Source organism: Osmerus eperlanus, chromosome 10, assembly GCF_963692335.1.
Source record: "Osmerus eperlanus chromosome 10, fOsmEpe2.1, whole genome shotgun sequence".
Classification (NCBI taxonomy): Eukaryota; Metazoa; Chordata; class Actinopteri; order Osmeriformes; family Osmeridae; genus Osmerus; species Osmerus eperlanus.
This window is the reverse complement of record NC_085027.1, coordinates 4050195-4062617: the sequence shown is the minus strand read 5'-3', so window position 1 is coordinate 4062617 and position 12423 is coordinate 4050195. Positions and strand designations below refer to the sequence as shown.

General features: G+C 46.7%; 1 protein-coding gene across 3 annotated transcripts in view; it reads right to left on the bottom strand.

Annotated features, from left to right (window-relative positions):
* Positions 1-1644: 1644 nt before the first annotated feature.
* The window catches only part of insyn1 (inhibitory synaptic factor 1), a 34065-nt gene continuing 23286 nt past the window's right edge, over positions 1645-12423 (bottom strand). For all 3 annotated transcript variants that reach the window (XM_062471585.1, XM_062471587.1, XM_062471586.1), the window contains exon 3: positions 1645-2495. In XM_062471585.1, the coding sequence (XP_062327569.1) occupies positions 1668-2495 (828 nt within the window). In that variant the 3' untranslated portion in view covers positions 1645-1667. The remainder of the gene's footprint in view (positions 2496-12423) is intronic.

Genomic DNA, 12423 nt, shown 5'->3' with positions numbered 1-12423 from the left:
CTCTCTATGTAGCTCTCTGTGTAGCTCTGTGTGTAGCTCTGTGTGTAGCTCTCTGTGTAGCTCTCTATGTAGCTCTCTATGTAGCTCTGTGTGTAGCTCTGTGTGTAGCTCTCTGTGTAGCTCTGTGTGTAGCTCTGTGTGCAGCTCTGTGTGTAGCTCTGTGTGTAGCTCTGTGTGTAGCTCTGTGTGCAGCTCTGTGTGTAGCTCTCTATGTAGCTCTGTGTGTAGCTCTGTGTGTAGCTCTGTGTGCAGCTCTGTGTGTAGCTCTGTGTGTAGCTCTGTGTGCAGCTCTGTGTGTAGCTCTCTATGTAGCTCTGTGTGTAGCTCTCTGTGTAGCTCTGTGTGTAGCTCTCTATGTAGCTCTGTGTGTAGCTCTGTGTGTAGCTCTGTGTGTAGCTCTCTATGTAGCTCTGTGTGTAGCTCTCTATGTAGCTCGGTGTGTAGCTCTGTGTGCAGCTCTTTCACAAGAAATGTAAAATAATACCGGACACCCCAGTCTGTGTTGATGAATCGACATACAGTGATCTGAAAGGAATGCTTAGATGCATGTTTTCTCTCTTTACCCAGTGCTTCAGATTTCTCTTCTCTGCCACCCACTTCACTCTTGTTGGGCAGTTTTTAAATGTCAGTTTCTTGAAGGCTCGGTGTCTCAATTTCCCCAAGTAAATAAAGAGAGGTCTGGCTGTGAGTTTTTGTTAACGGACCCCAGGAACAGGGCCAGCCTGCAAAGAACAGAAACCTCGCACAGCACTTTCCCTGGCCATATTGATCAGCAGTGCTATTGGCATAATCCTTGTGAATAAAATGCCGTTCTATTGAGTTCAATTCCCCACTGGGCAACAGAATGGAAAGACATAACCTTTCGCATCTTGGCTTTGTGCACTGCTATTCAAGTTCTCACCCGTAATGACCTTGCTCCCTGCCAGAGGAAAAGACTGAAAAGTGGAAATGTCACCATGTGGAGAGCAGACTACAGTAAAAAAACGAAACAGTTTTCTGTCTACAGCACTGAAGTCTCTGCCGCAGACCAGGAAATCAGTTATTGAAATGATTTATAAAATGAAGGGACGGGTAAAACAGTCTTGCATCAGAACCTTAGTCAGGGCTTGACGTCTGCATGCAGACGCTGTCTCATGCTCACACCAGAGATCCCCTTGACATTTGAAATAATCGGAACATGAAAAATACAATGTTTATACAGATTCAGTGTACAGAATGTGCAGCGTTTTAACCACATTGTAAGAACAGGCATAATATTTTCTGGTTTACGATAAGGGGTGGGGGTTGGGGGAGGTGGAGGTTGGAGGGGGGTCTCTGAACACTTAGTTTCCGATTTCAGAACACTTCCTAGAAAAAAAGATTGCTTTAGTAATCTCAGTAAGTGTTGCAAATGATTATACATGAACATTAGCAGGCACAGGCCTTTTGGTCCTCCGATTTCCTTTTTTACTTCCTGTCATCATGAACTGCCTTTCATCACCTTTACTTGATTTCCCTGAGCCTCAGAATGACTTTAGGTAGTCGAGTGATTTCCCATATATCATTTATTCATTTAATAATTAATTGTTTTTTTTATTTGTGTATTAATCTATGATCTATGTATTTAATATTAAATAGTACACAGTCCTTTTGTTGTTGTTGTACTTTTGTTGTAAAGTAATATTTTTTCAGGGCTCCTTTGTTTTCTGTTTGGCTGGAATATAGGGCAGTACAGTTTGGGTGCTTTTGTCTGAGACAGTCTGTGTGCTGCTGTTCCGTAGAAGTTTTTTCCTGCAGCCGGGGTTTAGGAGACTTTTCCTGGGCAGGGTATGAGCCCCTGCCATGGCCTTCCCTGGGGAGGGAACATAGGAAGGGTCCAGGCAGTTATGGAGGAGTGAGCGCTCTGAGGAGGAGAGAGGGGGGATGGGCGAGCTGGCCAGGAGACTGGGCTCCTCACTGTCAGTGTCTGGTGTCGCGCAGCCCCCCTTCTCCTCCTCCGCCCCCCCCTCCCCTTCCTCCTCCTCGTCGTCGTCGCAGCACAGCGCGTGGTACAGGATCTTGTCGCTGAAACGCACCCTCTCTCTGGTGCCCGAGGTGCGCAACGTCTTGTGGCTGTGCGTCGAGCTGCTGGCCTCCTCGCTCGAAGAGTCCGGCGTTATGATGCGGGGTCCGTTAGGGATGGGCAGCCCGCCGTTCATCTGGGAGTAAGCCGAGGCAGTGCTGGGCGGCGGGGTGGGCGTCTGGGTCTGGGTAGGGATAGTCCCCCGCCCAGGCTCCGCCCCTGCCTCCCCATAGTGCTCGGCGGGCCTGCGGGTGGAGGCGGCGGCGGAAGCCTCCAGGTAGCTGCAGAAGTCCCAGCTGTCCGACAGCACGTCGGGGTTGAGGAAGTCCAGCCGGAAGGCGTCTCCCAGGCCTCGCTCGCTGCTGGACGTGCTGCTCGCCGTGGCCACTGTCCAATCATCCGGCTCCAAATCAAAGTCAAAGTCTGATGTGAGCTTGTCGATTTGACCCACCACCTGAGACAGGAAGAAGAATGTGTGGTTAGAGGATGTGGAGGATGTGGCTCCTTAGACGCTGTCGCACTACCAAGGGGCTGGTAGTGTATCTGCCAGCTTCACCACGCCTTCTGCTTTGGGTACATTTATGCCCAAATTCCTTTAAATTCTAATACAGAAAAAAGATGCCCAACATTGTAATAACAGGCAGAGTCCTGTACTAGGCTTTGTGAAATCAACCTCATCACTCTCCAACAGCATCCACCCAGAGTGAGTGTTTACAGGTCTCACTAGAAAGCTCTTAGGCCCCAAAACACGATTGATTTTCTTGATTTGCTGATGGCGCATAAAATTCCACACTTGACATTTGAGCACCTTTAATCAACACGCTCGCTCTCAAAGGCAATTTATTGTAAAATGAAAAACCACTTTGAAATTGTGCGGCCTGTAAAAGATACATTTCCCCAAACCGTTTAACAATTAAGCCTCTGTGTTATGATCTCGAAAAATGCTTTCTCAGAACATGTGCATGTGGAATTGGGACATAATTGTTGAATAACTGTGGTGGAAGTGTTTGCTCCACCTAGAGATTTCATGAACATGATCCTTTTTTCTGCCTCTAATTTTCCTTCTTGTATTTTCTGTTTGCTTTCAGCATCGTGTTGTGACATCAAATGAGAATTATCAGAAAAGAAAAAAAAGGAAACCAGTCTTGTGCCTGCATGAAGGGATTAAAAATCCAAATTCATTCTTTCGGCACAATGACTTTAAAGGAGCAATTAGGAGCTCCCAAAGACCTGACTACACAAACACACTGATTAAAAGGAAGTATCTTTCAGCAGATGTGCTCGCTGATTGCTCAGGTGATTTTCAGTGCAAACAAGAGGCGTTCCGCTCAAAGATCCTGATGATCTCACACAGACATGCAAACATGACGGTGACTATCGTCCATAAATATGCATATGATATCGGAAAAAAGCACCAAGCTGTTCGTCGTCACCATTAAAGGCTCACAGATGGAGTGAACGAGGAGGTCTCCTTGGGACTACAGCCCAGTGCAGGATGGAAGGGTAGATAACATGACTATGCAAATTTGTACAAAAAAATAAAAAATAAATGACAGATTTTATACAACCCCCTGGTGTTTTGTTCTAAACATAGACCGTACTGTAGCAGTGGACCCAACCATCTGCATTTGAACCTTTGCTGGAACAGCCGTCCTCATTCCCCTGCTTCCCGTCATTAGTTCCCCCTGCACTGGTCTCGTGTGTGTGCCGTATCTGTGCTTTGGCAGTCTGAGCTTGCGTATATGGCATGTGTTTCTAGAACTGGTTCCTGTGTGAGTGTGCCAGTCCTGGAATGGCACACCTCAACATACTCTGCCTCCTCCCCATTGGCAGGCGACTGTGTGGGTCTGAGGCTTTGTAGGTAAACTCAGTGGTGAGCTGAATGGGTAAACCTGCCTGTAGAGTGATTTGCAGACGTTGTGCTGCGTGGGGCTGCTAATGCCAAGATGGTTCTTAGACCCAGAGGGGCCCGGTGGCTTTGTTGAGTTGATTAGTCATCCTGAAAAATGGGATTTAATTCAATCAATGTGTTTAGAAAAGTCTGGTCTGTCAGACACATTTCACAGGCCCGCTTCAATCCTAACACTGACCTACTTTAACCATTTTTATTGGGTATCAATTAATAAAGCATTCAGTACCAGTGAAGCATGCCATTCCTAGTCATGACATCTTAAACAAATCCCCCATGAAATACAAAAGGATTTACAAATGACAGGCGTTGACTGCCAAAGCTTTGTTGTTTCCTAGGTCCGTTACTTCTCCTTCTACCCACTAGGTACTTGGAAATTGCCCAAATTATGTTTATGGTCGTTAAGCATAATTGAAATTTCCTTTATGTTTTCTTGAGTAGGTGATGACCCAGCACGTTCCCCAACATATGAAGCCTTCCCTAGGGTTAACACTGATCTCTCCTAACTTGCTAACTAACTGTGGCCCAGTCCCCAGTATGTAGGCTAATTCTGCTTGATAACAGTCTGAGCTGCAAGGGTCTTCTTCATGTATCTCGGTCACAGATGGGCTCAATGTAGCAACAATGAGCAGTAATCTCAATCTTTTCTTCCAGGAAGAGAATGTGTGATGAGCGGGCTATGGAGTGAATTATTGGGTAAACAGATTGCCTGAGCGTAAATGGATGAATGGACACATCAGGAGCAAGTCATTAGCAAGGGACACACTGTGTTTGAAAAAGGAAAGAGCACAATGAGGATGTGCAACAGTAATTACAAGCTTTCCAGCGAATCACGTTGCTTTTGTTGAGTGTCTAAGCTCATGATATCAGATTGCAGCTGGATAATGGCACAAAATCAACTCTTAAATGTTGTTTGCCATAATACCTGATAAGACAATAGAAATAGAGATATACTGGTAAATGGGAAATACGTTCTTGATAACCTGAATTCAACTATTTCAAACAATATGTCCAAAAGAGTAGAAAATTGAGTCAGCTAGACTACTCTTGTCGACCGCAGAACACTAAATTACTGCTGCAAATCCTCTCTTGGCTAAAGCGCAGACATAGCTTGGCGGTGTCAGTACTCCAGTAGATACAGCCATGAATGCGAAGCTTTATTTCTATTCACGAGGCATCCACTTTCTCACTCTACCCATTTTCTGTTCATGCAGACGGGACAGCGCTCTGCAACCATGAGTCAAGACATCCAGCCCTGGTCACAGCATATGCTCACACAACTGTGCCCGCCACTCAGTGCTGAGCCTAGTCATTTTGGAGTGCTCAAAGGCACTTTCTGGTGGTGGGGCTGAGCGGCGAATGCCAGCAATGTTTACCACCTGCACTCCGGCGTCCATGATTGGACTGAGTAATTGAGGGTCAGAGTGAAGGGGAGCACTTGGAACACAGTCTGTGTCAGAAAAGTACAGTCAGGTGGGGAGCTGTGGAAGCAGGCTATCTTACTTGAAGTGAGTGCTACTCTGTGAGGAATCTCTGCGACTCAGTGTCTCAGACGAGGCAGCAAGGACCTCTGAATAACATTCACTCGTGTCCTCTCATAGACCTCGCCTCTACAGACTCTTCCTCTACTGGAAAATAATGATTTATTCATTTCTTCCTTTATGATATCTTTGATTTTTGTACCCTTGTGTTGGAGCTCTTGTCCCTCAGTAATCCTAATTTTAACTACTTGGTCCGCTCTGTTTCATGCACTGAAAGAACATGTTGTAGGGGCGGGAATACCAACACGTTTGAGAGGCCTGTTAACAAAAATCAGGATATTTCACCTCCTGCTCTTATCACTTCATTGATGTTAAAACAGATGTTTAATGAGGGAAGTTTGATTTGGTAAGCATTGATGACCTCGTGTAGAAAAACAATCTCATTAGTGGTCTATAAACTGACAAAATCCATATCCCTTGCAAGTCTACAAATGCCATATTCATTGTCTAATTTTCTTTACAGACTCTGCTTTACACAATTCAATAGAATTAAAGCAGAAACTGGTATTTCAGGGAAATGCCATGGAGTTGTACTATATAGTGGTAATACTGTAAGTCCAAATGTAATAAGACACAAAAAACAAAAATTATATATATAAAAAAATAAAAATGCATTATAAGTAATGGCTTTCTTTGGCTTTCTATCAGTGATAAATCATCTGTAATGTGGAATAGTTATCATTACACAATGCTCATGTGCCCTTCTCCATCTGTTACCGTGGCACCTCATTTTCAAAGTTTACTTTGATTATGTTGGTGCACTCGCTCGTTAAATATGGAACACTAAGCCTCTGGCATAGATTTTCCTTTTCCAGAGGTTTTTTTGTTATGTGTTTAGTAGAGCCATTAAAACAAATCTCAATGCTGTTTCTTCACATGTCACAATGGGCTCCAAGCCTACCCCTGTGTGACACTTCCAGAGTTGGAAACAGATCATGTCACTAAGAAAGCCTCAGCAATTACCAAAATGGCCTTGCATGCAGCTTCTGAAGTGAAACATTTGCAAATATTGTTTTAATGTATTTAGCTCCTGCAGCTAGCCAGCTCCTCCTTACTCTGAACCACACGCTTCTTTCCACTCAATTTGGCTCTCCTTCAGACAAAGATTGGAGAGTATCAGAGAGACTTGCTTTCTTTATGCTATAATTTACAACACCCAACTGAAACGAATATACCACAGTAAGTCTCTCTCTAAAAGGACCACAATTGCTCACTCAAACCTGTAAATTCAAGCTTGTTGCCGAGCTTGTCACATGCTGTGAGCGGTAATGAAAGTGTGTTCGAGCCACGTTGCACTACCAACATTTTCTCAATGGAGTTGTGCATTTGTTGACACAGAGAGTGCGTGTCTGGAGGGGGGTGGTGGTGGTGGTGGTGGGGCAGGAGTTGTGGGCCTGAGGGAAGGAAAACCATATTTAAGTCAGTCCAACCTGATTGGTGAGACATGTCGCCGGGCGTCGTCGAGGGGTTGAGCGCCGTCTTTGAAGTGCTCCGTGGAAGTGTTAGCTCTAGTTATTCTGTCATGAGAGGGACTGTAAGCCTGAGAGTTCATTAGGCGCACGCCTCCTGCTTTTTCATCTTTCCCTGAAAAACACTCATCTTTATGGAGGCCACCCGAGTGCAGCGCAAATTCACAAACAACACGGCGATGAGAACAGGAGCTGCCGTTCCCATGGAAGTCAGTAATCAAAAACATCATCACAAACTTGGGCTTTATAATGTGCCTCATTCAGTCCCCCTAGAGTTCATCAGGGGTGTGCTCCTTAAGTCCTGGGGGACAGATTCCACCACTTGCAATTTGGTGGCTAGCCATCTAATTGGGCACCACTGGGTGTAAACATAGTGGGATGTGTCTACCGGGACGAACATCACTTGCAGTGACAGAGGAACAAGGTTGAAATGGCTGCCGTGTACACTAGCCATTTATTGAGAGAGAGAGAGAGAGAGAGAGAGAGAGAGAGAGAGAGAGAGAGAGAGAGAGAGAGAGAGAGAGAGAGAGAGAGAGAGAGAGAGAGAGAGAGAGAGAGAGAGAGAGAGAGAGAGAGAGAGAGAGAGAGAGAGAGAGAGAGAGAGAGAGAGAGAGAGAGAGAGAGAGAGAGAGAGAGACTGCGCTTATTATGACCTGCACTAGACAGAGAAGAACAGCTATGGGGTCTCCAGAACCCGTCTGCCTGTCTGAGATAGTGTCTGCGTCAGGCTGGGGCCGGCACGTGCTGGCAGGTCACACTGGTGTGCGCCGGCTGGTAAATGAGTGCAGCCAGGCCACGCGTACACTGTGTGATGACTTTGCTGCTAAGGAGTTTTTTTTTCTTCGTTTCTTTTCGCAGTCGCGTCCTCTGCACCGTTTGTGCGATTGCACTGTTTGTGCTGGCATGGGGAGGATGTGTGTGTGTGTGGGGGGGGGATTGTGTGGTGTTTTGAGGGTAGGAAAACGTCTCCGACTGGAGAAAAGACGCTTACATCATCGCTAACATTTACATGGAAGCTTAGATACAGTAGATCCTTATGTACAGCTGGACAGCAATCCAAGATCAAGTCACACCACGAAAACAAAATCTAGTTTTCCTCTAATTACGCCACTGAATGTCAAAGTCACCATGTTGTACGCAGAAGTTCTTAGTCCAGAGGTGTCAAAGCGTTACCATAACACACATTTCATCCATGTTAAACATACCCACAGTACTGTCTATGCTACTTTGCTCTATGGCTAACAGTTGTGATTTGTATTGGTCCTCATTGTTCTGGGCAACAGGGCAGGTTGGGGTCCTCCTATCCGAGAGAGGGTGTGCCCTCCACCAGTGACACAGGGGCACACGATCAATATGCTTCTGGCATTTCCAGGTTTCCTTGGCCCTGCAGTGCTTATCTTAATGGGAGTGCACTCCCATTTGATTTTATTGTGTGAACCCCATATATCATTGCACAACAGATGTAGCCTGCTCCACCGTACAAAGCGGAAATATTGAGGCCCTGAGAAAAAAAAACAATTTATGCAATTTGGTTTTAGTTTTCACTCTGCAGTGTTTATAGGGGGGGGGGGGGGAGGATATCTGTGGCGAATCCATTCCTATTCCATCTCATTTCTTTTTGTTTTGTTCCCTGATGGAACGGTCTCTGTAGTCATTATAAGCCCAGCACTTTACAGGAACATCCTTCAGTCAATAGAATATTGTGTCAGAAGACTGTGGAAAAATCTCAATATTTCTCGAATGATTTCCAATGCAGGCATTCAAAGAGCATAGCCACTGTAAACCTCTCCTGATCCCTGTTTGTATAGGGTGTATCCTTAGTTGCACAGCATCCTATATAGGCCTATATTGTGTAGACTGTTTGATGGCGAGAATCATTTTGCATTTTTGTGTTGCCTTTTGTATGTCAGAATATGCTTCTCATGATTGTTATATAGTGCGTATTTGTATAATTGTACTGAATTTGCATTATGTACTAGTGTTTATGTTGGCTTCAGGTAAGGATTATGGGTAGGATTAGGGTTAGTTTTAAGGCTAAAGATAAGGTAATGGTTGGACCCATACAGCACCACATCTGTGTGTGAACGCTGGTTGTCTAAGGACTGCAGACTGCCATGTCTTAGTCATAGATGGTTTCTTGTCAGGTCATGACATCAGACAGTGGAGCATGATGGGAGCTTGCTGAAGGAAATTGTCAACGATAGCACTCCCTACTCGGCACACTGAAGAAGCACAAAGATATTGGCATGACTAGCTCTTACTTTTATCTTCCCCATAACAGTTTGTCATTGCCTTCTGGTTTCTGCCATTTCTATCTGAGACAATCTTTAGGGCAGGCGCCTCAAAGAGTGACAAAACCTGTCACAAACGTGTCACCTTCACTCTCTCTGTGGCGAGTGGCGGGGTGTCTTTGAAACAGCTTCACCTTTATCAGAGCTGGCACGTCCTAAAGCTTTCCCCCTGTAATGCAGGGGAAGTTGGAGGCGAGGCGCAGGAGGCTTTGCAGAGGGCTATTTGCAAACAAAATCACCGCAAGACATCCTGCCGGCCCCCCGTGAGGCACCATCTGGCTGCCGTATACCTGTCTCTCTCAGCGTCACCCCCACACCACCCCCCGCCTCGACTACACCGAGCCCGCTGCCTCCACCCACACAGCCCGCCTCGACTACACCGAGCCCGCTGCCTCACCCACACAGCCCGCCTCGACTACACCCAGCCCGCTGCCTCCACCCACACAGCCCGCCTCGACTACACCCAGCCCGCTGCCTCCACCCACACAGCCCGCCTCGACTACACCCAGCCCGCTGCCTCCACCCACACAGCCCGCCTCGACTACACCCAGCCCGCTGCCTCCACCCACACAGCCCGCCTCGACTACACCCAGCCCGCTGCCTCCACCCACACAGCCCGCCTCGACTACACCCAGCCCGCTGCCTCCACCCCACACAGCCCGCCTCGACTACACCCAGCCCGCTGCCTCCACCCACACAGCCCGCCTCGACTACACCCAGCCCGCTGCCTCCACCACCACACAGCGACGGATGCTCAGCCCCAGCAGCGGGACGTCCTTCAGGACGACGACAATCAGGATGGCCCATGTCAGTAGTCAGGATCAAACATCTTTTCTAAAGTGACGCCCGTGTCGTTTCTCAGTCAACTGTATGAAACTAAACTATTCATTACACAGACGGTCCCTGTCTGACTTTCAGAAACTTTTGCAGCCTGCACGCCATCTCGACCTGCCTTGGTTGTGTTCGATGTTCCTGCCGTTGAATGCCCAGGATTGGTGGTAGAAGCAGAATGACTACAGTCGGATGCTATGTAGGAGGAAGTAAGCTTGTGGAGCTCAATATACACAATCAAACCGATGATCATTGTGTGAGGGAGGTGCATGGATGCAGGCTTGTAAGCCATCTTTGGGCTGTCAGAAATGTCAATGTGCAATCAATGCCTTGGGTAAGAAGTACTGTGTAGGCTATTATGATTATGTTATTGAACAAACCCAACCTTCACCGTGAATAAGATGGTTCTGCTTTAGTGATGCCTCCGCCAAGAAGCACTGACTTGAAATGCGACGAAAGTGAAAACATGATTCCTGTTGTTCAATCAAGCCATACGTCCAGCTGCTTTTTAAACGTGGTTGAGAACGTGAACTCAAAGTGGTGCCTTCGCATGACAACAGTGCCCCAGCACAGTGATGTCGACTTCTACTTTACATTAACAAAAATTACAGCGCTCGCGTGTCACAGCTGTTACTGCATGCTAAAGTAAATGTCATGTCATCTTAGCGTCAGCGACACATAATTCTGTGTTTCCCGTCGTTCCACTTGTGCCTGTGTGTATCCAAGGTTCCTCTCGTGGAACAAGAACAAACATTTAATCCGTACAAATTTCCATTGTATAACGCCGCCTTCCAATGTGAAATGAATCATTAGTATGCCCAGATGTATTGGCACAGTTCTGCACGCTGGAGTTTTGAAACATCCCCTTTTTTTGGTATTATTTGGAGGCCTCTGATTGTAGGGGAGTCATTTGTTCCTGCGTACGGTATTGATCCAATCTGTCTCCTATAATTACATATTGAAAACATGCAGGCAGAGACTCTGACCTGATACCTATTGATTACGTGTGGATTTAAATCTTTTGAACATGCATGCAGTACATAGTTTGTTCTGAAGACAGAAAAAAACCCGGCTTAATTACATAGCTCCACTTTCCCATTTCTCTCGACAATTCTCTTGATTAGTTTTTGTGTGTGTGTACGGGTAATTGCAGGTTGTACTGTAGAAGTTGGCAGGGAGGTTGACTAGTGGAGTGGGCGAAACGGGGGGGACGTCTGTGGTTGCTGCCGGGGTGTGTGGGAAGAGCCGGCTGACAGTCTTGACTTTCTTTGCACATGGATGGCTGGGCAGTGCTGGACAGGACAGGGCGTGCAGCTGCCTCTGGGGTGAGGAGGGACACTCGAGTACCAGCCCCTCCAACAGCCAGATCCACCGCCTCACACCAGGCTAGTGTGTCTCCATCAGATTCTTTAAAGCCTGTGTCTGGACAGTATGCACTTTCTCCTGATTACTGATAACAACAGAAGGCGTCGCATGGAGTTTTTCTGCTACCATAGCCTACAGTGTCTTCTCTATGGATGTTAGAGTGGGCAATTAACACAGAAAGATAAGCATTGCGCAGTGGTGGTTGGGGAAAAAAAAGGTTGGAGAAGCAATTTTCTATGTCTCACTCCCATCTCTGGCTTCTTTTTTTTTTATATACTGGTACACAAACAGTAGGCTATTGTACTTCGCCGTTGACACAAATTGGAGTAAAAAAAAAAAACTGGAGATGTATTGTTCTGTGGACAGCGTACAGTATTCATCGCTACAATAGAGTCGGTTTTGGCTGGGGAAAAAAGTCAGGGCCAGAGTCTAATTAGCAGGTAGAGCTTGAATGAAGGCATCATCACGCCATCTGTGTGGAAGAAATGTGTGACGCTCTCGGGACAAGCCTTCCTCGTTTCGAGCCGATAAAGTTATCTTGATCTGCATGGCCCTCACCCACCGTCATGCTGCCAGTGCAACACCGCTCTGAAACCCGGGCTTCACTTCCTGTCCTCTTCCCCCTGCACATGACGCAATGCCTACATTTCTCTAAGCACGCACCAATGCAAAAGTCTCTGTTATACGTCCCTGCACGCTTTCAGCACACCCTTTGGAGAAATATTTGAAGAGGGCTGCATGAATAATCCATGGAATCCATGTCCATGCTTTATGTAAACGCAGTGCAAAACCTTTGAAATGCTGGTCCTTAGACAACCAGTGTTTTGACACCTCTCAGTGATCGTAGCTCTCATCTGGGGCTCTGCCAGGCTGGCTCTGATTGATGACAACAAAGAGAGCGAGGCAATCTGGGGCCGGGATGGAGAGATAACTGACTAGCTGGGAATGAGTCAGTCACTAGCGGAGAATCAGTCTC